We start from the raw sequence: 25,064 nt of genomic DNA, 5'->3' as shown, positions 1-25,064 counted from the left end.
CCAAGGCGTTAGAAAAAATATATAGTGTTTGGGGGTTCTAAGTAATTTTCTAGCAAAAAAAAGAACAGTTTTTAACGTGTAAACAACACATCTAAAAAAGAGGCCTGCTCATTAAGTGTTTAAAGAGCCAAAAGCATAGGTGTATTCAAAGTGTTACTAAACTCACAAAAGTAAAGCCAGCCTGTATATGCAGTAAAGTATGTTTGTTATACTCACTGTAGAATCTAAGTGGTTAATCCTTAGCATTGTGTAAAAAGGATGTTTGATCCTATCTTCTCTGATCTTCCCCCTCTTCCACTGTCCCCAATCAATCTCCTGATAGAACAGAGCCTTTGGAGTCACTCTGCACATGCTCAGTATGGTGTGTACTGCTATTTTTTGGGAGGGTGCATGTGATCAGCACAGGGCCAATCAGCACTGTCCAGACAGAGAGTCAGGGTTCCTGCAGCCTCATAGAACAATCAGGGCAGAATGAAAACTCCTCCTACAATCTTTAACCAGAAACTGATATAAGTCTCAAAACTGCTATATACTGCTGATAAAAAAAAGTATTTAGCAGTTTATATTTACTAAAATAATTGCATTTCCATGTTCTGTGTACTGTAGTAGACTAGATATAGTAAATGCAGGGTCCTGGGTTTAGTAACACTTTGAGAAAATAAATAACTGAGTATTTACACAGTAAGACTTAAGCCTGGTACACACAATGAGAATATATTTTTTTTGAATGCTAGTCTCACATCGAAAATGAAGAGGTTACTAAGGTTATGAAAATTCTCATACGACAGAATACAAGTTCAGAAGTAATGTAATATGCTATATCATATTATAATGTATTAGTTTGTTTCTGAGCATGCGTGGTCTTGGTCTTCTGATTTTTTTCAGACCAACACTGTACTGTTTAGGTGATAATCTCACTTTCTGGTATCTTACGGGAACAATATTCAGATAATTGTGCATCAACTGTTATGATCAACGCTCTAGAGCTGTGTACTAACAATCAGATTATCATACGATTGCTCTGAAAGCAGTATTTTTCTTTCGATTTTATGATCGCATGTACTAGGCAGTAGATTTACTTAAAGTGCTTGTAAACCCTCTCATATACCCAGTGAAGTGAATAGCCTCATGTGATACAAAGAGATTAAATAAATCCTCCAACATACGTTTTACTTGTTTATCTGCGGTCTTCTCTTCCCTACATCTCTTCAAAAGAGCACAATTGTGATAAATTCCTTTTGCATCTGTGGGGAGTACAGAGGAGGGGTTGGAGAGCTGCAGTTACAGCTTCTATACATTGTGTGAGAGCTGATTGGAGGAAAGGGTCACCCCCCCCCCCCCCTACATAGGCAGAGGAATGAAGGAACATGCAGAGCTGTATTCTGAATAGACAAGCTGTGTGCTTATCTCCCTCCCCAGCTTATCTCATGTGCCGTGATAACAGGGGAATGAAGCACCAGAGAGAAATTACACTAACCCAGGTACACACTATTAGGTTTTTTTTGCTCAACCCCGCTGGTTGAAGTTAAAAAAAATGTCAGCTCTGGTCAGAGCCGCTGTACTAACCATACAAGGTTAGTTCAACTATCTCCCCCATTGAGCTGTTGTGTTCTGACAAGGGGGACCCCCCCAGCTATGATCAACGCTCTCTGCCATTGGCTGAGAGCACTGATTGGGTGTCGGTCAGCTGCTGGTTTTCCAGCATGCTGGTCCAATAGAAGCCAGCCAAATGGCCAGCTTCTGTCAAATAGACCGACATACACATAGGCCGAACGTCGGACAGTTTTTTTTTGAACCGGCAAATATCTCCCGATATTCGGCAAAATAACCATTACCGATATATGTACTTTGTTCAAATTTCATGACTGGGGTTTACAACCACTTTAATTAAAACAAAAGGGAAATTGGGAAACCACTTACAACATCTAAAGCAATCAATGTAGAAAAAAGCTACTGAAGACGTATTGGTTACTATAGGCAGCATGCATTTATTATTTTATTTTTTATTTTTTATCTTATCATTTATAATACCTGTGTAAAAGGAAACTCAACAGCAAAAAACCTGCGCAATTAAAAAAAATTGTAAAAAAAACAGGGGCAGTAAAGTCACTTGGTATACTTCCAACTTTATCCATAAAGCCCAATGTCATCTCTCAAATGACCTGTGTATTTACAGAGGTCTCCCGAAAAAAATAAAAATAAATTTAATCACACTATTCTTTTCTCCTATACTGAATTCCCAGCAATCTAGAAAATAAGTACTGCTTTTAAAAGAACTTCTTCCAGCCACTTGAAAAGAATTCCAAGTGACAGAGTATGCATATCAGCAGCGCCCTGCGTTCTCTGACCTCACTGATATGTATACATGCTGCATGTTATGGCACACATCCAAACTCATGATGCAGTTAATATAGAAAGCAAATACCATTGAAAAACTCCTGTGCTTGGAAAGCCATCTTATTGCTGATTAGCCACACCACTCACACACCCAGGCTTAGGAGAGGCCACAGGTCAAGTGTATTCTGCCTTTGTACAGGAGACTTTAATGAAATTTTGCAATGTGAAAATACGCAGGCGCCTAATTCCTTTAATTATGTTGATGTGGGAAAAATCAACAAAACATAAATGTATTTTAACATACAGCCCTAATCTAAATTTTTCTTCTAACAATGTATTTACCATCACAATTCTTTTTAATTCCTTGAATACATATTATTCTAAAATGCCCTTTTGATTTTATTAAATTATTATTTGTTTTAAAGCCAAATGCTACAACCATAATGGCACTTTCTACAATTCTAACATTTCACAAGATAATTGTGGAAATGCTAAATACAATATATACAATTTATTTATTTTTTTATTTGGAAAGTCTAATTAAAAACGGTATGTACCTCAAGAAGCAATTAGCCTTCAAAATTCCTCTCTGTATCCTTAAGAGAACACTTAGAACCAATTTTATGTATAGATAACAAAGATGAATAGGCCTTTAGCTAGACCTCTAATCAGAAAAAGCAGCCTAGGCACAAGAAGGACAGTCTGTTGTTGAATTAGTAATGCCTAACTTACCCGGAATAATAGGCTGTGCAGATATGGCTGACCTTTGTCTCCTTTCTTGTTCTTCCGAACAATTGAACATGCAGATCATTTATGAGGGCATTTGACTCCTATTATAAATACCACTCACTTTTTAGTTGTCACTATAATTAAAACGGAGATGTTTTAAGTACAGAATGTCTGAAATGTGCAGACACTGGCAATCATAAAAGCAACCAAAGATACTTTTCTCACTCCACTCTGCGGTATAATTATTGTTGCCATTTTGGCTACAGCGGGTTCCGGTCTAAGAGCCTTTTATCTCTTTTCTCTTATAACACCTCTGATTTACAAAGCACTTTCACCCGGATTTCTTTTTAAACTGTTCTCAATAGCTGGAAAGACAGAGAATTGTTCAAGCCCGTAATCCAATTTGTAGTATACTTCTTGAGACTCTAAGAATAAAGGTTTCATTTCCCAAACACGTAATCCTTCCGATCTGCGATTTCTGTGTATTGAGGTATAGAGTGTCTTTGCTAATTTGTGACTTGTATTATATATCCTAGTAAATGTCCAGTCCAGCAAAAAAAAAAAACATTTTTAAAGCACATACCGGTACTCATTTCTACAGAAGAAATACACCCGAGAAGGATTACAAAGTAGTTAATGAACGTCTGCTGTCACTATTCACTCTTTGACATTTAGCTCAAAATAGAAGCTCCATAAAATGTTCTTCCCCTGCCTTCTCAGTAGAGCCTTGGAAATCTATTACCTGCTCTAATACGGCTCACCCAGAATGTTTTAGGCATATTAAAAGCTTTAATTTCGGTCAGCAATCAATTAGTGACCTTGGCTCAGCAGGAAAGCTCATGGCTGAACAATTGTACCCTCTACACATTAACTATCACACTCCTCCGCTCCTCACATTAGACTTCCCATTAACCTTCAAATCAGAAGGATGAGCCGGGCCTTTTTAATATGTATCAGTAATGAAGAAGATAGTAAAAGAAGCATGTTCATTTCAGTCAGGCAGATTCTAGGAAGAAAAGGGCCTAGGCTACACGGTAAAATCAATAAAGCTTCCAAAGAGCTCCCTTGTGTATACTTTTACTGCACCCCATGCAAGCAACTTGATTGCACAGAAGCCCATCCATAAACTGCACAGACGACCAGCATACCAGAGATGGCTGTACATTCAATGCTAGCTTTCTATTAAACACTCACAACAGAGAATATTCTACAAAAAGCTAATTCCACCAAATGTGCCACATAATGGACTACCATTGAACCAGTCTGCTTCCATTCCTTCCAAATCATACACACCGCAATTATCAATAACCACAAAATATGTGCCTGTGTATGTTAACTCTTAAAGCGTATCTAAATCAACCATTAACTTCTCTTACTTGGTCCCCTTTGATTTTTTAAAGTAGTAAATAATCTTAAGTTCTTTAATTAAAGTGGTATTAAACCTAAAAACAAAAATGTATATAATTGCAGCTTAGTAATTCTGAGATGTGCATTTGTTTTTTTTTTTTCAAGTTTATGTACACACAGACTAGGTTGACCGTCATCCACGGGAAAAAGCGGGAAAATTGTGCCATGATTTTACCGCAAATTTGAGGTCGGCGATCAAAACATTCCTACGCTGACTGCAATTCTTCTGCATTCAGAACAGGGAGGTTGAGGGAGATTGAACCTCCCTTAACCACAGCAGCTTCTAAACTCTTGTAAAAGCCTATGTGTACATTGACAGGCTTTTATGGAGTTGAGTTTAGGAACTTTGGCAAAAAAAAAAAGCCAAAAGCTCCTAAACTCAAGTTTAGAAGCCATAGTGTACATGAACCCTTAGCCCTTGTACACACGGTCGGACATTCCGACGGAAAATGTCAGATCGGACCGTGTTGTCAGATAATCTGACCGTGCGTGGGCTTCATCTGACTTTTTCCTCTGGAATGGCCGACCAACAAAGTTTGAGAGCTGGATATAAAATTTTCCGACAACATGATCCGTTCAGACTTTGTCCGATCGGAATTCTCTACAAACGATCGGACAAAGTGCCACGCAGATCAAATTCCTAGACCAAAGCTATTGGCTACTAGCCTGAATGTAGTCCCGACGTAACGCACGAACGTCATCACGTTCTGAACGACCGGATTTTCCGACAACTTTGTCCGGCCGTGTGTATGCAACACCAGTTTCGGACAAAATCTGTCTGAAAAAATCCGATGGATTTTGTTGTCGGAATGTCCGACCGTGTGTACGGGGGCTTAGACTTTTTTCCTTTTTATTTTTTCACCTGGTGATTCATCCAGTAAGTATGTGATTTTTCAACTTACTTTAACAGTAAGCTTTCCAGACAAAGTAGCAGTTAGAGGCTTTTGCCAAACTATTTACCACTGAGAGGGGTGCTTACAATGGCCAGCTTTTATTCATGTATGTAAAACTTTTATCCCAAAAGGAAGAAAACTGCTTAGAAAGTATCCCCAGTCTGACAATGCTGTTGACCACAGGTGTCTGCTTTACTACTTCATCCAGAATGCATACAATTTAAGACAGGAAATTAGCTACCGTTCAAATCAATGGGTGAAATAAAGGGAAAACATCCAGAAAAATAAAAACGAATGCAGCCACCACATATGGTAAGCTGCAATATATAACATTTTTATTTGTGGGTTTAATATTGCTTTAATCCCAACCTGTTCAGTGAAACATTCAGCAGTATGTGGTTAACTGAATACTTTTGGCCAACATTTTTTTTATCTGTTCCCAGCCACTAGCTCCACTGTGCTCCCTGAACTTTTGGGTAGGGAAGTATGCATACTGAGATTTTGAGAGGGGAATAGCCCATTGGGCAGCACAGTCTGAGGCATGGTAGGAGGAGGAATCATCTGATTCTGTTTGGTAAGATAAAAAAATACTTGTAGATCTAGCCAGAAATCTTGTGAACTGATAACTTCCTGTGCTCTTTGCCAGTTATCAGTTACATTGTTATGTATTCGCTCTGAAGACTATAGAACCAGGCTCCTGTATATTACGGACCATAGCAGAGAACCTTTCCTGCTGAAAATGCTGGTTGCCATGTAGTTAGACTTTTGTCTGATATCCCTGATCAGCATTCCTGTTCCAGGTAAGTGACTCGGAAATTATTAAAAACAGACAACCAGGCAACATGTATTTTCAAAATGGGGTCAACAATTGCAGCCCCTATATTTGTCTCATGACAGGTTAATTTTAAAGCGGACTTCCACCCATAAAATTAACTTTTTATTATTCAGCAGCATTAAACCTAATTAACAACATTTGGAAATGTTTTTTTTTTTTTTTTTTTTTACTCACGTTTTGATGTCTGTTGCTAAGGGGAACCTTGGAATCTACCTCTTCCTCTCTCTGGCGTCTGACGTAATTTCCCTCGGCGCCCATGGGAGATGCTTGTCATCATTTCCCAGGAAGGGCTTCCTTGGCATCACAATGGGGGGCAGGCACTTCCGACGATGCTGCCCGTTGTGATGGCAACGTCAGAAGTGTATAGCGCTGCGCCGTAATACTGTGCATGCGCGAGATCGGAAGGTGCATGCTGGTCGTTCAGCTGCACCAGAGCCCGGAAGATAGTGCTTTGAGTTTCACATGCCCACAAGCAAGATTGAAAGTGGCAAAAACAAGGAATATAACATAGCTCAATTAAATCGGCAATCGTGCAGCGATTAAAGAGAAACGTGAGGGCTAGTAATAAGTCTTTTAAAATGAAGATATTAATCCCAAAAAAAAATTTTTTTTCACCGTTGGACTCCACTTTCAGCATGTATAACACTAAAGTTATATGAAGCACAGGCAGACGCATGCTCACGCCATGTCAGCGTGTAGGCAGGAAGAAACTGAACAGAACCATTTTCTTTTTCGAATTTTCTTTCAAGTGCATAATTACTTTGTACCGATAGAAGCTTTTCTTCTAAAGATAGCATTGGCCTTTCAGGAGAAAGTTGCAGGTTAGACAAAGACTAAATGATGGAATTAATCAAGTGACTTGGCTAATAATCAGTGTTACTGTTCTCACTTCACCTTATGTGGCAGCAGACATAGCAGCTCATAAATATATTCAGCAGTGGAAAGCCACTGAGCTGCTTTTCATGCAAAACACACTCCATTAGAGAGCAGCTTTCTAGGCACTTCTGGGCTGTGCAGGGAGTAACTGGGTGAATGGATAAATGTAGGGTTTCAAAATCCAAATCGGATTTGACAGACATTACAGCGTTCTTACCACACATACTTTAAATGCCACACTTAGTTACATACCTCCTGGTTTATGCAAACGCTTAAAGTATTAGTGCTAAAGCAAATCACAATTGTTCTATAGCTGGAGCAAAAAAGAAACAACCCTTCCTGAGTTCTGTTAGTGACATTGCATTTGTAACAAACAATGCTTAATTAGTAAAGCATCATGTGGCCCAAGTGTGTATTTTAAAAATAAAGGGCATTTTCTTCACAGCAGGTTGTAACGCACAAGCCTTATAGTGGAATTCCAGCTTAAACCTAAAGTAATATTAAAGGTTCATCATCTTGTGTTTTAAAATAACAAACGTGACATAAGGGATCGGGAGCCTGGTCCCCAACCAGGCTTCCACAAGGACATGGGGGCAATTGGACTATCTCGGTACAGTAAGGCAAAAATGATTGTATTATTTTAATATTTGCTATGCATTTGAATCTTATTGCCTTACTCATCCGTGATAGTCTAATTGTCCCCATGTTCTTGTGGAAGCCTGGTTGGGGACCAGGCTCCCAATCCCTTATCTCTAGATTCCTGGATGATGGTATAAGCCTCTAAACATTTTTACCTCCAGCAATTGATTATAGAGGCCACACGTTTTTCAAAATAACAAACATGTTATACCTACTTGCTCTGTGCAATGGTTTTGCACAGAGAAGCCCTGATCTTACTCTTCTTGTATCCCCCGATGGCACTCTCGGCTCCTCCTCCCTGCCGAGTGCCCTCATAGCAAGCCACTTGCTATGGAGGCACTTGTGCATTCCCGTTCCCGAGCCATGCTCTATGTGTCCATAAGACGCACAGAGCAGGGCTCAGCCCTGGCTCTGATTGACAGCAAAGGGAGCCATTGATGAGTGCGAGAGAGTCAAAAGAGCCTCAGGTCTTGTGCACATCACTGGATCAAGATTAGGCTCAGCTCATTATTTAGGGGGTCTGCGGGGGAAGTTGCATGCATAAGGTTTTTATATCTCTTGCATAGGATGAAGTAAGTCTAAAAAACCTTCTGCCTTTACAATTGCTTAACTAGTCTTAAAATGGCCCTCACCATCTCCTAACACCTATGCTGAAACACCTGTGTAAAAATTATGTATAAATTTAAAAATTTTCAGCCTGCTCTGGTCTTGTCACATGATCCGGCCTTGAAAATGCCCCCTTTCCCTCCTAACACCTATACTGACTAAAAAGTGTGAATTAAACCCACGCTGCGGAACTAACAAATATGGTATATAATATATATGATAGGACTGCCGCTGTAATGCAAGGTAAGCACCACCAAAAAAATGTAACAAAAGAATTTATACTCAGCACTGCACCTATAAACTACTAATATACTAATATACTTATATACAAACATCAAAACATGTAGCATAATAACCACATGTATAACATAATAAAGTGCTCATGCCTCCTCACTACACTAGCAATAAGCAGATAAGTAACAAAAGAAGTTGCCCAGATGAAATACGTAAAACACTGCGTTTCTATGTATTTTATTTTGTGTTTGCACTTTATACTTTCAGGAGGTTCAAGAAGGGGCTGGATCCAATAACGCATAAAGGAAAATCCATTTATGAATGGGTGTAGAAAAGTCCATGGAACACTTAGGTTCCTCCAGAAGTTTCTAGGGGTTCCTTGAGCTATGAGCAACTTCTGCCTCTTATGCCGCGTACACACGATTGGAATTCCGGCCAGAAAAAGACAGATGAGAGATTTTCATCGGAAAATGTGACTGTGTGTATGCTCCATCGGAATTTAGCTGCCCGAATTTCCGCCAGCCAAAAATTGATAGCATGTTCTTAATTTTCCCGACAGAAAAACTTTCTATCGGTAATCCCGATCGTGTGTATGCAATTCCGACACGCCAAAAATCACGCATGCTCAGATTCAACTACGAGACAGAAGCTATTGGCTACTGACTATTGAACTTCCTTTTTCTAGTCACGTCCTACATGTTGTATGTCATGCGTTATAAATGATCGGAATTTGATGTGACCGTGTATAGGCAAGACAGCTTGAGCCAAATTCCGTTGGAATTCCATTAGGAAAACCATCAGAGCTTTTTCCGACGAGAATTCCGATCGTGTGTAGGCGGCATTAGATAAGTTCCCACTGACACCATTGATCTTTTTAGCTATATGTAATGTGGTATAATTATTCCCAATGACCACAAGTGTAAGGAGCATTCTTCCCAGTTACCATCACACTAATGTATCATGACTTGTGGATATAGCAATTGTAACAGGGGTTCCTTGAGTCCTGAAAGTTTTTTTCAAGGGTTCCTCTATGTTGAAAAGGTTGAGAAAAGCTGTTCCAAGGACATACTGGTAGGTAACATGGCCTTAGTGGATATATGCAAGTAAGGTGCAATATCTGTACCTGTATAAATATTAGTAACAAATAGATAATAGTATGCCCTGACACTATACAATTATTGGTAAATATTGATGATCTATTAGTTGAGTTGAATTGAGGTATCTTGATATAGCGCTGTCTTACCCCGAAGGGTCCAGACGCACTATATTAGGGCTAACATGATATAATGTGGCCAGTTTTATGGTTGGAGACAATCTGCACACTGCTCAGAAAAAACAATAGCGCAATAACCCACATACTTAAAGAAAAGCATTTACTTTAAAAGGCTTAGCTTTGACGTAATGTGAAAGGTTTCAAACTCAAATCATTCTTTTGTTCAACATTTGTGTTCCTGGGCTTTCTCCATACATACTGTAGATTTCCCCAAAGTGTATTCAGGTTTTAGGAATGTTTGTCTTTTTCATAATGTAAAATTTGATTTAATATTAAGCGGCAGAACCCTGCCAAGTCTAGACTGCCTACTTGAATGCAATGTACACTATACATCTCGTTATAACCTTGAATCAAATCCAACACGCAGTAGCAGAAATATCAATCAAAAGCAGACATTGCAATGACTAGGCGTGTTATGCTAGCATGACTATCTGCTCCACACTTCCCCTCCTGACTATGATTTATACATTAATGTATAGCTCTCGTTTCAGATTGGATATATATACATCATTTTTCAAAGATTTCTTTTCCTTGCCCAGAACTGACATTTGCTCTCACACCATATGAAATGATAGCCAGTGCTTTTAACCTTTGTAGATGCGGCTTATATATCTTACCGTTGAGTGTCAGGAGGACTCTTGCTTGTGGCTGCAGAGATTCCACCACACTAATGGTGTACACGGCTAGCCCAAACAAAACGCGGATCCCCACAAAGGCCATTTCAACGTAACGTTAGATTCTTCTTTAAAACCAGACCAGGCCAACTGTAAAAGAAATATGTTATGCAATTAACTCCAATGTTTCAGACAACATACAGTCATACACATGCTGACCTCAATTAATTATGAAAAATAAGATATAAAAATAGCACAAAGTATTCACAGAGTACTGCCATGCGTTCTACAGATGGTGATCATTCCATTCACCTTCTGAAAACAATGAGGTTGATTTACTAAAGGAGTAGAGACTGTTCAGTAGTTAGAGAAGACCTTGAATCAAAAGACAAGGTCTGCTTAAGGGCTAGACTTCCACCACCTCCCCCCAATGAAAAAACAATGCAAAAAAAAAAGGAACAAAACACACACACCTAAGGAAAAAACATTAAAATATATTTAAAGGAGACCTATGGGGATGTAAAAAAAAAACATCCATACTTACCTCTATGCTGCAACATTTGTGTAATGCCGGTTGGCTCTAAGACCAAGAACTGAGTGAATCAATGACTGCTGATAGCTCAGTTCTTGGTCTGCCCGGAGGGGAGACCACTGACCGTCAGTCACCACTTTCTGTTATGCTCCTCCAGCGCTTGCTGGAGCACTAGACTGGGTAGAGGGGCCACAGCTGGCTCTGGCTCTCAGCCACACTGGAGCCAGCTGTCCATCAGACAGCTGGATGGATCTAGACAATATTGTTGGGATCATTCCAGAGCTCCTATAAGCCACAAAAGAAGTACAGCCAAAAAGCCTCGGCCATACTTCTCTTATAACACCCGAGATTAATCGCTCCCAGGATCCTAAAGATGCAAAAAAAAGGGAGAAAGGCTGGTGTCATGGAAGTCGGCTAAAACATTGTTTTATTATTGCAGGTGAACAACAGTAAAAAAAAAAAAACAACAATCTTGAAGATGGCCTGTGATGTCACCCTTTTCTAGGTGCCAGGGGGCTGGGTTGTACGCTAAATATATTTTTAAAGCTTTCTTCTAAGGTGTGTGTGTGTTTTTCCAATGCAGCTCTATAATCCCTGGGGGTGGGGGGGATTTACTAAAACTGGAGAGTGCAAAATCTGGTGCAGCTTCCAGGTTGGAACAAGCTGAAGTTAGAAGCTGATTGGCTACTATGCACTTCTGTACGAGATTGTATTATGAGAGAGTGCTTGAGTTCTAGTTTTAGTAAATCTCCCCCACAAATTTATAATTTAATGCAAGCAGTGTATTTCTTGAATCTGACCTGGCATCTGCCCCACTATAGTTCCCACATAGCAGGGTTGGAGTGTGAGAGGAAGAAGCAGCATGAGGAGCCAATCAGTTCACATGCTGACAAACAGCATGCTGATGGGAGGAGAAAGCAGATTAACAAAGAGATGATCTCATTACTCTTCCTCCTCCCCTTTCGCTACCCAGTTATAGGCTAGTGGTCTGGGACAACCTGGGATCAGCAAAAGTGGGTTGAATGACGCTGACCATCTGATTGAGGACATCTAGTGGCAGGAGAAGGTACTGCAAGGGACATCTTTGCCTTGATTATTACAGCAAATCGGTTCTTGTTATCCCCTCTATCTCTTCTCTTGTGTATAGTTTTATTTTATTTTTGGATAGAGTTCTGCTTTCACAAACTTAGTGAATTAGGTGAAGCAGCTAAGCTGACTACTCAATAATATGCAAGGGCAATTAAAAAACAGAATTTCACATTATTAGATGATTATTCGCAAAATGAATAGTTTTTACTTTAGTAAATCAACTACAATCAGTCGGTGCTCAATTAGAAATGTACAACATATGACTAATGTCACACAAGTGACTTCGCTGACAAAATGTACCTTTTCATTATAGATAAGTGCAGTACTCCCACTTTCTGTTGATTAGCATCTACAAAGCAAATATTTAAAGTGTAACTAAAGGCAAAATGTTTTTTTTGGATAGAGTGGAGAGGGATTAGAACACCGGTCAGGTTTTATTGCTGTCTGTGCCCCCGTAAGGCTTCATTAACGGTTAAAAAAAAAAAGAAGAAATGGCCAACATTCTGCCCGTGTGTATGTCGGGCTGTTGGAGGAGCATGCTGGAAAACAACCGACTCCCGATCAGCGCTCTCAGCCAATGGCAGAGAGCACTGATCAAAGTGTTCTGGACAGGGGCACCGTACCCCTGTCAGAACACAACAGCTCAGCGGGGGAGAACGCTGAACTAACATTGCATGGTTAGTACAGCAGCTCCGACTGGAGCTGTCAGTTGTTTGTGTACCCCGCTTTAGGGAGATTCACCCTCTCTATTCATCCTGTTTACAATTATCTTAGAAAGGAAAAGAAAAAAAGAATTGGACCAGATAGGAGCACTTCCAGTGGGGACACGCCAGGATTCCCTCACTTTGGAGGGCTTTCCTCTCATTTTCTGTTTTGGTTATGGGACAGGAAGTGAAGGGAAATCTCCCCAATGGGACACAGATGGCAAGAAAAAAAACAGACAGGGGCTATAACCCTCCCTTACTCTATCCAAAATGGAAAAAATAAATAAACGTTTTGCTTTAGGGCTAGTTTACACTTACACCTAAAAACATGGCTTTGGACACGCTTTGTTAAAGCTCTCTGAGCGTCAGTCAAAGCCCGTCACTAAATAAAATGGTTAGCTTACAGTCCTGTTTACACCTTAATTTTGCTTGGTGCATTGATGAAGCTTCGGTGAGGCTTTGCTGGAGCTTTGATGGGGCTTTGATGAGTGTTTGGTGGGGCTTTGATGAGGCTTTGGTGGGGCTTCAGTGGGGGTTCAAGCGAGCATTGCCAAAGACTTCTACTTCTACTAAAGCAATATGGGGTATAATTTTTGACACGCAGCTGAAACAAAGCAAAAAGCAGGTGTGAACAGGACTGTAAGCTAACCATTTTATTTAGTGACGGGGCTTTGACTAGCATTCAGATCACTCTAATGAAGCCTGTCCAAAGCCTTGTTTTGAAGTCATTTTAAATGAGCACTTATGCCGCGTACACACGACTGGACTTTCCAGCAGACTAGGTCCGACGGAATCAGTTCATCAGAAAATCCGATCGTGTGCGGGTTAATCCGATTGTTTTTCGTAAAAAAAAAATCAGATGGACCTAGAAATAGAACATGTTTCAAATCTCTCCGACGGACTCAATTCCTATCAGGAAAACCATTCATCTGTATGCTGGTCAGATGGACTAAATACGACGCAAGGGCAGCTATTGGCTACTGGCTATCGAACTTCCTTTTTTAGTCCCGTCTTACTTCATCACGTTCAAAACAAATGGACTTTTGAATGGGCTTAGTCCATTCATGTGTGGCCAAGTCTGTTCGTTCAGAAAGTCTGTTGGAACTCCGCCGAAAGTCCATCGGGAAGATCGTCAGACTTAGTCTGCCGGAAAGTTTGGTCGTGCGTACGCGGCATAATGACACTTTAAATACAATGGGGGTTATTTCCGAAAGGCAAACCCACTTTGCACTGCAAGTGCACTTGGAAGTGCAGTCACTCTAAATCTAAGGGGTAGATCTGAAATGAGTGGAAGCTCTGCTGATTTTATCATCCAATCACGTGCAAGTTAAAATGCTGTTTTTTATTTTCCTTACATGTCCCCTTTGGATCTACAGGGACTTTACTTTCAAGTGCACTTGTAGTGCAAAGTGGATTTTCCTTTTGTAAATAACCCCCAGGGTGTCCCAACAGTTTCCATACATTAAAATTGGAGCTACCGGTAAATGTACCTTTATTTACAAAATGTTCTTTACGAAATGTTATAAAATATTTACAAAATATTATTACTTTATTATTTAATTTTTTTTAAATATATATATATATAAAATAATATAAAATAGTATATGAGTTTGTTAATTTTTTTTTTTTAAGTATGGAGACTTTTGGGTCACCCTGTAGAAATTTCTGTCCCTGTTACACCAGCATGGGGACGTAATCCTTTACCAAAAATGCCAATGCTGTAGCTTCCTTCTATGCACAATGACAGTTGTCACAGTGCTCCTGATACGAGTATAACAAAAAAGCCAGCAATATTATGATACCGCAATGAGTCCTAACATCTAGAACAGTAATTCTCAACCAGGATTCTGTGGAACCATAGGGTTCCTCCAGAGGTTGCTAGGGGTTCCTTCAGCATTGGGCCATTTCTGCCTCTCGGATAAGTTCCCACTGATACCATTGATCTTTTAACTATCTGTAAGGAGGTAATTCTTCCCAATGACCACAAGTGTAAGGACCATTCTCCCCACTGACCATCACACTAATGTATCATGAGTTGTAGATTTCAAATTTTTAGCAGTGGTTCCCCCGAGGCTGGAGAACTATTTCAAGGGTTCCTCTGTGTTGAAAAGGTTGAGAAAGGCTGATCTAGAAGAGATGTGCTATTTGACAGATAACTCCACCTGCTGGGAAATGAACCTCCCGGGACAGAAAGAGAAGCCGGCCAAAGCTGAGAAGGCAGAATGTCTTGGTCCTGTTGTTCCATTAGGTCAGCTCATACCCCATGTTATTACAGGACGTTCCAATGTTGTATAATAAACAAATACTACCTGTGTGTATTGTGTGAACAGGCTGCTCTTGTTTATAATACACCACAATAAACTTCTCTATTAAAATCTAAACACAAAAAGCCTATCCAAAATTTTTTCAGCTCCGATAACATCTCACGGACTATTCATCAAACACAAAGTACACATTAGAAGCTCATCATCTGAAGACTCTCCAAGCTAAAACAAACCGAGTATCAGTTCTGTTCAAACATGAACCTTAATCAGGGGGGATTAACATTCACCGGGTGTATCAGCATGCCGATCTCTGCTGCAACGCAATGGGGGAAAAAAAAGAAGAGCCGATGGATCGGCGACAGCTACAAAGTGAGGAGCGTTGGCCTGTAGGCATGACTCGTCATTTTTATATCCACAATCACATTTTCCAGCTCCGACACACACACAGTAAATGTCAAGGCTTTTGATTTACAGTAATAGGCACATGTGCACTACACTTGCTCTCTGCACAATTGAAACAGTGTGTCTGCACTGACTTGCTTTGTAATTACAGTACATATGGAGACGTTTGCCATTATTTAGAAAGACAGTGAAAGGATTAGTGGGAAGGATTATTCCTGACAGGCAGGGGTTAATGCATTTTTCCTTATTAACCACTTCAGCCCCGGAAGAATTGACCCCCTTCCTGACCAGAGCACTTTTTGCGATTCGGCGCTGCGTCGCTTTAACTGACAATTGCGCGGTCGTGCCACGTTGTACCCAAACAAAATTGACGTCCTTTTTTTTCCCCACAAATAGAACTTTCTTTTGGTGATATTTGGTCGCCTCTGCGATTTAAATTTTTTGCGCTATAAACAAAAAAACCTGACAACTTTGAAAAAACTTTTTTTTAATTTTTTTACTTAAAATATAAAAATATCCCCCAAAAATATATATATAAAAAAAAACAATTTTTTTTCCTCAGTTTAGGCCAATATGTATTATTCTACATATTTTTGGTAAAAAAAAAAAAAATCGCAATAAGCGTATATTGATTGCTTTGCACAAAAGTTATAGCCTCTACAAAATAGGGGATAGATTTATAGCATTTTTATTATTATTATTTTTTTTTTTTTACTAGTAATGGCGGCGATCTGCGATTTTTATCGTGACTGCGACATTATGGCGGACACATCGGGCGATTTTGACACATTTTGGTACCATTGTCATTTATACAGTGATTAGTGCGATTAAAAATGCATTGATTACTGCAAAAATGTCACTGGCATTGAAGGGGTTAACACTAGGGGCGGTGAAGGGGTTAACTGTGTTTCCTGGGAGGTGATTCTAACTGAAGGGGGAGGGACTAACTACAGGAAGTGACGGATCATGGTTCCTAGCTAATAGGAACACACAATCTGTCACTCCTGTCAGAACAGAACAGGGAAGTGTGCGTTTACACACACTCGTCCCTGTTCTGTCTCTCCTGGTCACCATCGCTCGTGGCCTGCTGTCATAGCGACTGTCGGCCACGAACATCGGCACCCCCCATGTGCACCTGCTATCTGGACCTCGTGAGATCACGTACAGTCAAGCTGCCATAGTAAAGCTGTGGCGGCTGGTCCGGAAGCGGTTAAAGGGCAACACTTTTTTTTTCTAAATTACAGCTCCCCTATGTACCAATATAACATTCATGTACTTTTTTTGCAAAATTATCAAAATTATCAACTTACTTTTCTTGTCTAAATCCACGTTTCCAGACGTTTCCATTAGTAATGTCTTGTTCCTTACAGACTTTAGGTCATGACACAGGAAGGAGTTGACCAGCTGACCTCATTAGCACACACCCTGCATCATCCACCTGCCCACTCCCAGCTGCGCGTTTTTTTAAATGAAATGCAATCAGTGATCACCCTTCTCACTAAATACACAATATATAATCAGATTGCATAGTGTGTGGCCATGTTTATACACCTAAAATTACTAGTTGGGCTTTTAGTGCCATCAATTGTTAACGGCACACCATACACACAAGCAAACACACATTTTGCCATGTGAAAAAAAGAGGGGCAAATGCTACAAAACGCACAGTAAAAAACACACAACCCACAAAATGCCAAAATGTCCCATTAACCACGTGTAGTGCAGCCAATTTAAATCAACAGGCTGCCCTATGCATGTCACAGGAAAAACGAGACACAAAACATGCGCTCCCACTATGCTAGATGTGAATGGGGCCTGAAAGTGAAATTGGTGCTATAACACAAGAGCAATGAGGCTCCATTCACATCTGTGCATTTCCTTGCATTTCAGAAATGCGCTGCACCACAAATCGCACCAAGCTCCACTCTAAAAAAGTTCAGAAGCGTCTTTGGGGCGATTGCTGTGTGTAGGGCATTCAGGTGGATTGGCTGCCTGATGTATGATGAGTGAAAAATGCTCCAAAACGCCTCCCCCTCTCACAAAAAAAAAATGCCAATTCCTGTTGTGAACGGGGCTTGACAGCTGAGTGTTTCTGTCCACTCCCTCCTATGCACTTGTATAAAGATGGCCATACACTATGCAATCTGATTGTGTATTTAGTGAGAAGGGTGATCACTGATTGATTGCATTTCATTTTAAAAACATGCACCTGGGAATGGGAGGGTGGATGATGCAGGGTGTGTGCTAATGAGGTCAGCTGGTCAACTCCTTCCTGTGTCATGACCTATAGTCTGTAAGGAACAAGACATTACTAATGGAAACGTCTGGAAACGTGGATTTAGACAAGAAAAGTAAGTGACTAGATTTAAATGAAAGCTTTGATATTTTTACAAAAAAAGTTAATGAGTGCTATATCGGTACATGGGGGAGCTGGAATTTAGAGAGAAAAAAGCGTACAAAGGTGAACTTACGCTTTAAAGTGATATTAAATGGTCCATAGTGTGCTGTTATGATAACAACCAATTGAGCTCACATTCACATCTGCAGAAGAAAAAAACGCTGCATTTAGACGCATACTTTCTACATGAGAGGAAGGTTTTTGCTAGCACAGCTTCAAGATCCTGTGTAAAAAATACGCCTAAAGTACTCGCGTTTATATGTATTTATGCACATGCGTGTGCAAAACCTGCGGATCTACATGCGTAAAGTCTGCAGCTGTGTACAACTATTTTTGTGTGTGGCTAAACGCAGCATACAGATATCTGTAGGAGCTCTTTGATTACTATAGTGCTGCTCTTCGATGTGTACAAAATGTTCTGCTGTACAGGCATACCCCACTTTTAACTACACAATGGGGTTTATTTACTAAAGCTGGAAAGTGCAAAATCAGGCTCACTTCTGCATAGAAACCAATGAGATTCTAATCCCAGCTTGTTCAATTAAACTTTGGTAATAAAAACTGGAAGCTCATTGGTTTCTATGCAGAAGTGAGCCGGATTTTGCACTTTCCAGCTTTAGTAAATAAACCCCATTGTGTATTTAAAAGCGGGGTATGCCTGTACGCATCTAAACGCAGCCTTTTTCTGCCTGTGTGACTGAGCTGTTAGATGTCAGTTCAGAGTAAGCATGGCCATACATTATACAATTTGACAGTACAACCCCTGTACAATCTTAGGCTTAGTTCACATATGTGCAGACAAAGGTTTCATTGCCATTTACCAAAGGAGTCCGGTGCAGATTCGTTCACTGGTTCAGATGCGATTTAGGTGAGAATTTGTTAAAGCGGAGAAATTTAAAGTCAGCAGCTATAAATGCTGTAGCTGCTGACTTTTAATATTAGGACACATACCTGTCCAGGGATCCCCGATGTCGGCACCCCAGCTGATTTTTCAATTAGCTCTTCATTAGCCTTGCATCTTCACAGCCGATTCCCTACTGTGCATGCGCGAAGCGTGCTGTGCTTTAACAATGGCCCGGCAGTGGGGGAAGGAGAAGGGGGGCCGAACTTCCAGAGGGCTGAACTTCCAGGGGACTTCGCCGTGTGGTGAGGTCACGCGGAAGTGGGGACTGGTACCTGTCAAAAACAGGTACCCCGGAAAGGTGCCCATTGTGGCAGGAGAAGGGTGGGGGGGAAGCAAACAAGCAGAGCTTCCCCTTTTGGGTGGAGCTCTGCTTTAAGTGTATAACACTTGAAATCATCCCTGACCTAGACCTAAAATCATACCGGACACTTTTGGAAAATGCACTGCGGCCAGCCCGCAGATATGAGAACCAGATCTAGAGAAAGCTGGTTTGGTTCACGTCATGCAAATCGGATGTGGTTCAAAATGCATCAAAAATCCCATCCAAGTAGTGAAGGATCCACCACGAGAAAGGTGCTGCAACTTAAAGCAGCACTGATTTAAATGGGTGCCACTGAAAAGAATGGGTTGCGACCTGTCATGTGATGTCCAAAATCGCACGACACGTCATACAAGTGTGAATGGAGCCAAAACTTTGAGAACAAACTCAAGCAATCTATTTAATTAGCATCAAAGCAGGCAGGCACGTGCACTACATAGTTGATGGTGGATATAAAGCAGATTGTACAATCAGATTGTATGGCATATGGTCACCTTTAGGCTGATGACACATGGGTGATTCTGCCACTAGAAACAAGTTGTCAGCAGGAAGATTGCTAAAAAAGGCTGCCGGTATCCTCCGATAGATGGCTACCTCTGTAGCCAGATGTGGTAAGATGTCACTCTGTCACCAGCACAAACTCTGCTGAATCTGAATCTCACCTTGGATGGGAGTGACATCTCTGCCTCAACTACAGGGGAACAATTCCAAAGGGAAACATAGGCAGACTCTTCAGACAACTTATCAGCAGGAGGATCACCTGTGTGACATGTGAACAAGGAAACATTGTTGCTCGTTGATCATCCTGAGTTGTGACACTTGTCTGTCTTTTTTCATATTATGCACATGATGTTACTTTGGGCTAGATTCATGGGCGTAACTAGAAATCACAGGGCCCCATAGCAAAATTTTGTATGGGGCCCCCCTGCAAACAGCCCCCCCCCAAAGCTGCCCCAGTGTCAATGCAGCGTGACCTGTGCCCCATGCCGCGTGATCTGTGCACAATGCAGCGTGACGCGTGCCCCATACAGCGTGACCTGTGCACAATGCAGCATGACCTGTGCCCAATGCTGTGTGACCTGTGCCCAATGCTGCGTGACATGTGCCCAATGCTGCGTGACATGTGCCCAATGCAGCATGACCTGTGCCCCATGCAGCATGACCTGTGCCCCATGCAGCGTGACCTGTGCCCCATACAGCGTGACCTGTGCACAATGCAGCATGACCTGTGCACAATGCAGCGTGACCTGTGCACAATGCAGCGTGACCTGTGCCCCATACAGGGTGACCTGTGCACAATGCAGCGTGACCTGGGCCCCATGCAGCATGACCTGTGCCCCATACAGCGTGACCTGTGCCCCATACAGCGTGACCTGTGCCCAATGCAGCATGACCTGTGCCCCATACAGGGTGACCTGTGCACAATGCAGCATGACCTGTGCCCCATACAGGGTGACCTGTGCACAATGAAGCGTGACCTGTGCCCAATGCAGCATGACCTGTGCCCCATACGGCGTGACCTGTGCACAATGCAGCGTGACCTGTGCCCCATACAGTGTGAACGGTGCCCCATGCAGCGTGACCTGTGCCCAATGCAGTGTGACCTGTGCCCCATACAGTGTGACCTGTGCCCCATACAGTGTGACCTGTGCCCCATACAACATGACCTTTGCCCCATGCACCGTGACCTCTGCCCCATGCACCATGACCTCTGTCCCATGCACCGTGACCTGTGCCCAATACAGCTTTGCCTGCGCCCAATGCAGCATTACCTGTGCCCCATGCAGTGTGACCTGTGCCTCAATGCAGCGTGATCTGTGCCCAATACAGTGTTGCCTGTGCCCAATACAGCCTGGCCTGCTGTGCCCCATACAGCCTCACCTATGCTAGGAAGAGGCAAGCCGCCCGGATCAGCAGAGCGTGGAATTGCCTGCTGTAATAGATTTCATTTGAATTTCCCTTCTTCCTGGGGCTCATCGTCACATAGCCCCACCTCTTGGCCTGACACCTTTGATGACCTCACATGTCCCGCATTGGACCGACGTTCTGTCTATCAAAGGCGCTGGGCCAAGAGGTGGAGCTATGTGATGGTGAGCCCCGGGAACACTGGAAGTTCTAATGAAAGCTATTACAGCGGGCAATTCCACTCTGCTGATACGGACAGTTCGCCTCTTCCTCTCCTCTCTCTTCTCCTGGCTGGGAGACCATGCCGGCAGTGCTCTCATCCTCACCGGGCCCCACTCGGCTGTGGGTCACTTTGGTAATTGTTCCACCACGGCTAGATTTACTAGAACAAACAGAAATTTCACTGCTCCAGGTCAAACCACTGACAGGCTGCTAGCTCTCCAAGTAGGTAGGGGTTCCAGGTGCAGGCTGATTGCATGAGCCAAATGTGCAAAAACAGAACAAAATGCAAGTGCAAAACTCCATTGAACAACACATCACAGCAAAGGGGAACAAAAAAATAGCTATGAGTAAGCGCTGTTTGTAGCGTGAAACGCGTCAGCAACCTTGTTCTATTTTTTTGTTCCCCTTTGCTTTGATGTGTTGTTCAATGGAGTTTTGCACTTGCATTTGAAGAAATAAAGGCACTTTATTTTTTACTCAATCCGGAGTGCGGCTATCCAGAGTTTTGTTCTGTTTTTGCACATTTAGATTTACTAGAACTGGAGTGTGCAAAATTTGCTGCAGCTCTGAATAGCAACCTCAGCTTTCAGCTTTTATTGTCAAAGCTTAATTGAACAAGCTGAAGTCAGAAGCTGATTGGCTACTGTGCAGAACTACACCAGATTCTGAGTGTTCCAATTTTTGTTCCCTGAAGCCCAAAGCATAGGCTAAGTTCCCACTTGTGTGTCTGCCTTTTCATGCATTTTGCATGTGTTCCCATTAAAGTCTATGCTGCCAAAAATGCACAATGTTACAGTAAAAGAAAAGAACAAAAAAAAAGTAAACAGTAAATGAAAAGAATGAAAGAATGCTCAGCTTACTGTACTAAAAGAGAGCAGAAGATCACAATGCCCCAACATTGGATTTTAGAGTGAAGGTTCACTTTAAGCCAGTATTTGTTGTATAATGAAGAGTAAGGAGTACAAGGCTCTTCTCCCTGGCAGGTGAAGGGAAATGTTCTGCATATTTGTCTACAACAAAAGGTCTGGAAATACAAACACCAATGTGGGATTGGTGATAGATGAGGATTCCTATAGGCGTGTGTGTGAGTGCAGGATGGTGCAGGTGCCTGATCCTATAGTTCACAGTCACAGCACTCACATAGGACACAGACCTATGGGACACACAGACCTATGGGACACATGACTTATTCAACAAACAGACCTATGGGACACACAGACCTATCAGACACATACCCCTATGGGACACAGAAACATATGAGACACACAGATCTATAAGGCACAAAGTCCTATAGGACATGCAGAGATAGTAAATACTGATTTATAGGGCACCCAGACTTATAAGACACTCAGAACGGAGCTATGGGACACCCAGACCCTTAGCACACACATCATTTTCATATAGAATTTCATGACACATGGACCTATAGGGCACACAGGCTTATAGGGTTCACACACCTGACACACAGAGATAGGACACTCAGACCTATGGGGCACACAGATGTATAGGGCACACAAACAGAACAGACAGATGTATGACACACAGCCCTTTAATACTCAGAGACCTATAGGGAACACAGACCTATAATACTCAGAAATCTATAGGGCACACAGAACTATAATACTTAGAGACCTATAGGGCACACAGACCTATAATACGCAGAAATATATAGGGCACGCAGACCTATAATACTCAGAAATCTATAGGTGACACGTTTCTATAATACTCAGAGATCTATAGGGCACGCAAACCTATAATACTCAAAAATCTATAGGGCACCCAGACCTATAATACTCAGAAATCTACAGGGCACGCGGACCTATAATACTCAGAAATCTATAGGGCACACAGATCTATAATACTCAGAAATCTATAGGGCATGCAGACCTATAATACTCAGAGATTTATAGGGCACACAGACTGATAATACTCAGAGATTTATAGGGCACACAGACCTATTATACTTGGAGACCTAGAGGGCACACAGACCGATAATACCCTGAGACCTATAGGGCACACAGACCTATAATACCATGAGACCTATAGGGCACACAGAACAATAATAATCAGAGATCTACAGGGCACACAGACCTATACTATCCAGAGACCTATAGGGCACACAGACCTATAATACTCAGAAATCTATAGGGCACACAGACCTATAATACCATGAGACCTATAGGGCACACAGACCTATAATGCCCAGAGATCTATAGGGCACACCGACTTATAATACCCAGAGACTTATAGGGCACACAATCCTATAATACTCAGATTTATAGGGCACACAGACCTATAATACCCAAAGACCTATAGGGCACACAGACCTATAATACTCAGAAATCTATAGGGAAAACAGACCTATAATACACAGAGATTTATAGGGCACACAGACCTATAATACCCAGAGATATATAGGGCACACAGACCTATAATACCCAGAGACCTATAGGGCACACCGACCTATAATAATCAGAGACCGATAATAATTAGAGATGACTATAATACACGGACATATAATGCTCAGAAATCTATAGGGCACACAGAGATGATAGGACCCCCAGCTCACTCCCCCCTCTCCAATGCCCAGGCTGGCATTTCCACATTTGGACTTATTTCATTACTTACCCAACTTTGGAGGAGATCAGAATCGCTCAGCCATCAATGTCGCTCCCCACGTCCCGGATTATCAGACTGTCAGAGTTCATTGAGATCCTTTTCTATCCCCAATCCCCCTTTTCTTAGTAAATCTCTTGCTCTGAGCCGCCCGCTGCTGTGCCTATGTAGAGTAATCCTGAGTGGGACTCTTCATAGGGCTGAGCTCCTCTGTGACAGTGAATGGAAAGTAGCCGGGCTCCGATTACAGCGCTCTCCAGTGTGTGTGTCCTCCCTCCTCATCACACTGCCTGGAGCCAGCTCCGCCACTCCCTCCTCCCTCCTCCTCCTCCTTCTCATCACTCCTCATCGCTCCTCTCCTCCTCTCTACACACCGATCTACCGACACATGGGGGGATCTACACATCGGCTCATCCTAGCGATATCTATGGAGAAAACACACAGCACTACTTTAACCACTTGCTTACCGTGTACTCACACCCCTTCCTGCCAGGACAATTTTCTGCTTTCAGCGCTGTCACACTTTGAATGACAATTGTGCGATCATGTTACACTGTACCCCTACAACACTGTACCCATACATGCACTGTACCCCTACAACACCGTACCCCTACAACACTGTACCCATACATGCACTGTACCCCTACCACACTGTACCCCTACCACACTGTACCCATACAAGCTGTACCCATACAACACTGCACCCCTACAACACTGTACCCCTACAACACTGTACCCCTACAACACTGTACCCATACATGCACTGTACCCCTACAACACCGTACCCCTACAACACTGTACCCCTACCACACTGTACCCATACATGCACTGTACCCCTACAACACCGTACCCCTACAACACTGTACCCCTACAACACTGTACCCATACATGCACTGTACCCCTACAACACCGTACCCCTACAACACTGTACCCATACATGCACTGTACCCCTACCACACTGTACCCCTACCACACTGTACCCATACAAGCTGTACCCATACAACACTGCACCCCTACAACACTGTACCCCTACAACACTGTACCCCTACAACACTGTACCCATACATGCACTGTACCCCTACAACACCGTACCCCTACAACACTGTACCCATACATGCACTGTACCCCTACCACACTGTACCCCTACCACACTGTACCCATACAAGCTGTACCCATACAACACTGCACCCCTACAACACTGTACCCCTACAACACTGTACCCCTACAACACTGTACCCATACATACACTGTACCCCTACAACACTG

The 25,064-nt window shown here is 42.1% G+C and overlaps 1 protein-coding gene across 1 annotated transcript in view; it reads right to left on the bottom strand.

Annotated features, from left to right (window-relative positions):
- Positions 1 to 24,074, bottom strand: part of SEMA3C (semaphorin 3C) — a 205,568-nt gene extending 181,494 nt beyond the window's left edge. Inside the window, exons 1-2 of the mRNA XM_077473091.1 lie at positions 23,811 to 24,074; positions 10,447 to 10,593 (exon numbers count right to left, since the gene is read on the bottom strand). Of these exons, the coding sequence (XP_077329217.1) occupies positions 10,447 to 10,549 (103 nt within the window). The 5' untranslated portion in view covers positions 10,550 to 10,593; positions 23,811 to 24,074. The remainder of the gene's footprint in view (positions 1 to 10,446; positions 10,594 to 23,810) is intronic.
- Between the last annotated feature and the right edge of the window lie 990 nt (positions 24,075 to 25,064).

This window comes from Lithobates pipiens, unplaced genomic scaffold (assembly GCF_037356315.1).
Source record: "Lithobates pipiens isolate NorthernLeopardFrog02 unplaced genomic scaffold, aLitPip1_a1.2 Scaffold_8, whole genome shotgun sequence".
Taxonomy (NCBI): domain Eukaryota; kingdom Metazoa; phylum Chordata; class Amphibia; order Anura; family Ranidae; genus Lithobates; species Lithobates pipiens.
Note: the sequence above shows the minus strand (reverse complement) of the source record. Positions and strands in the feature narration are given on the sequence as shown.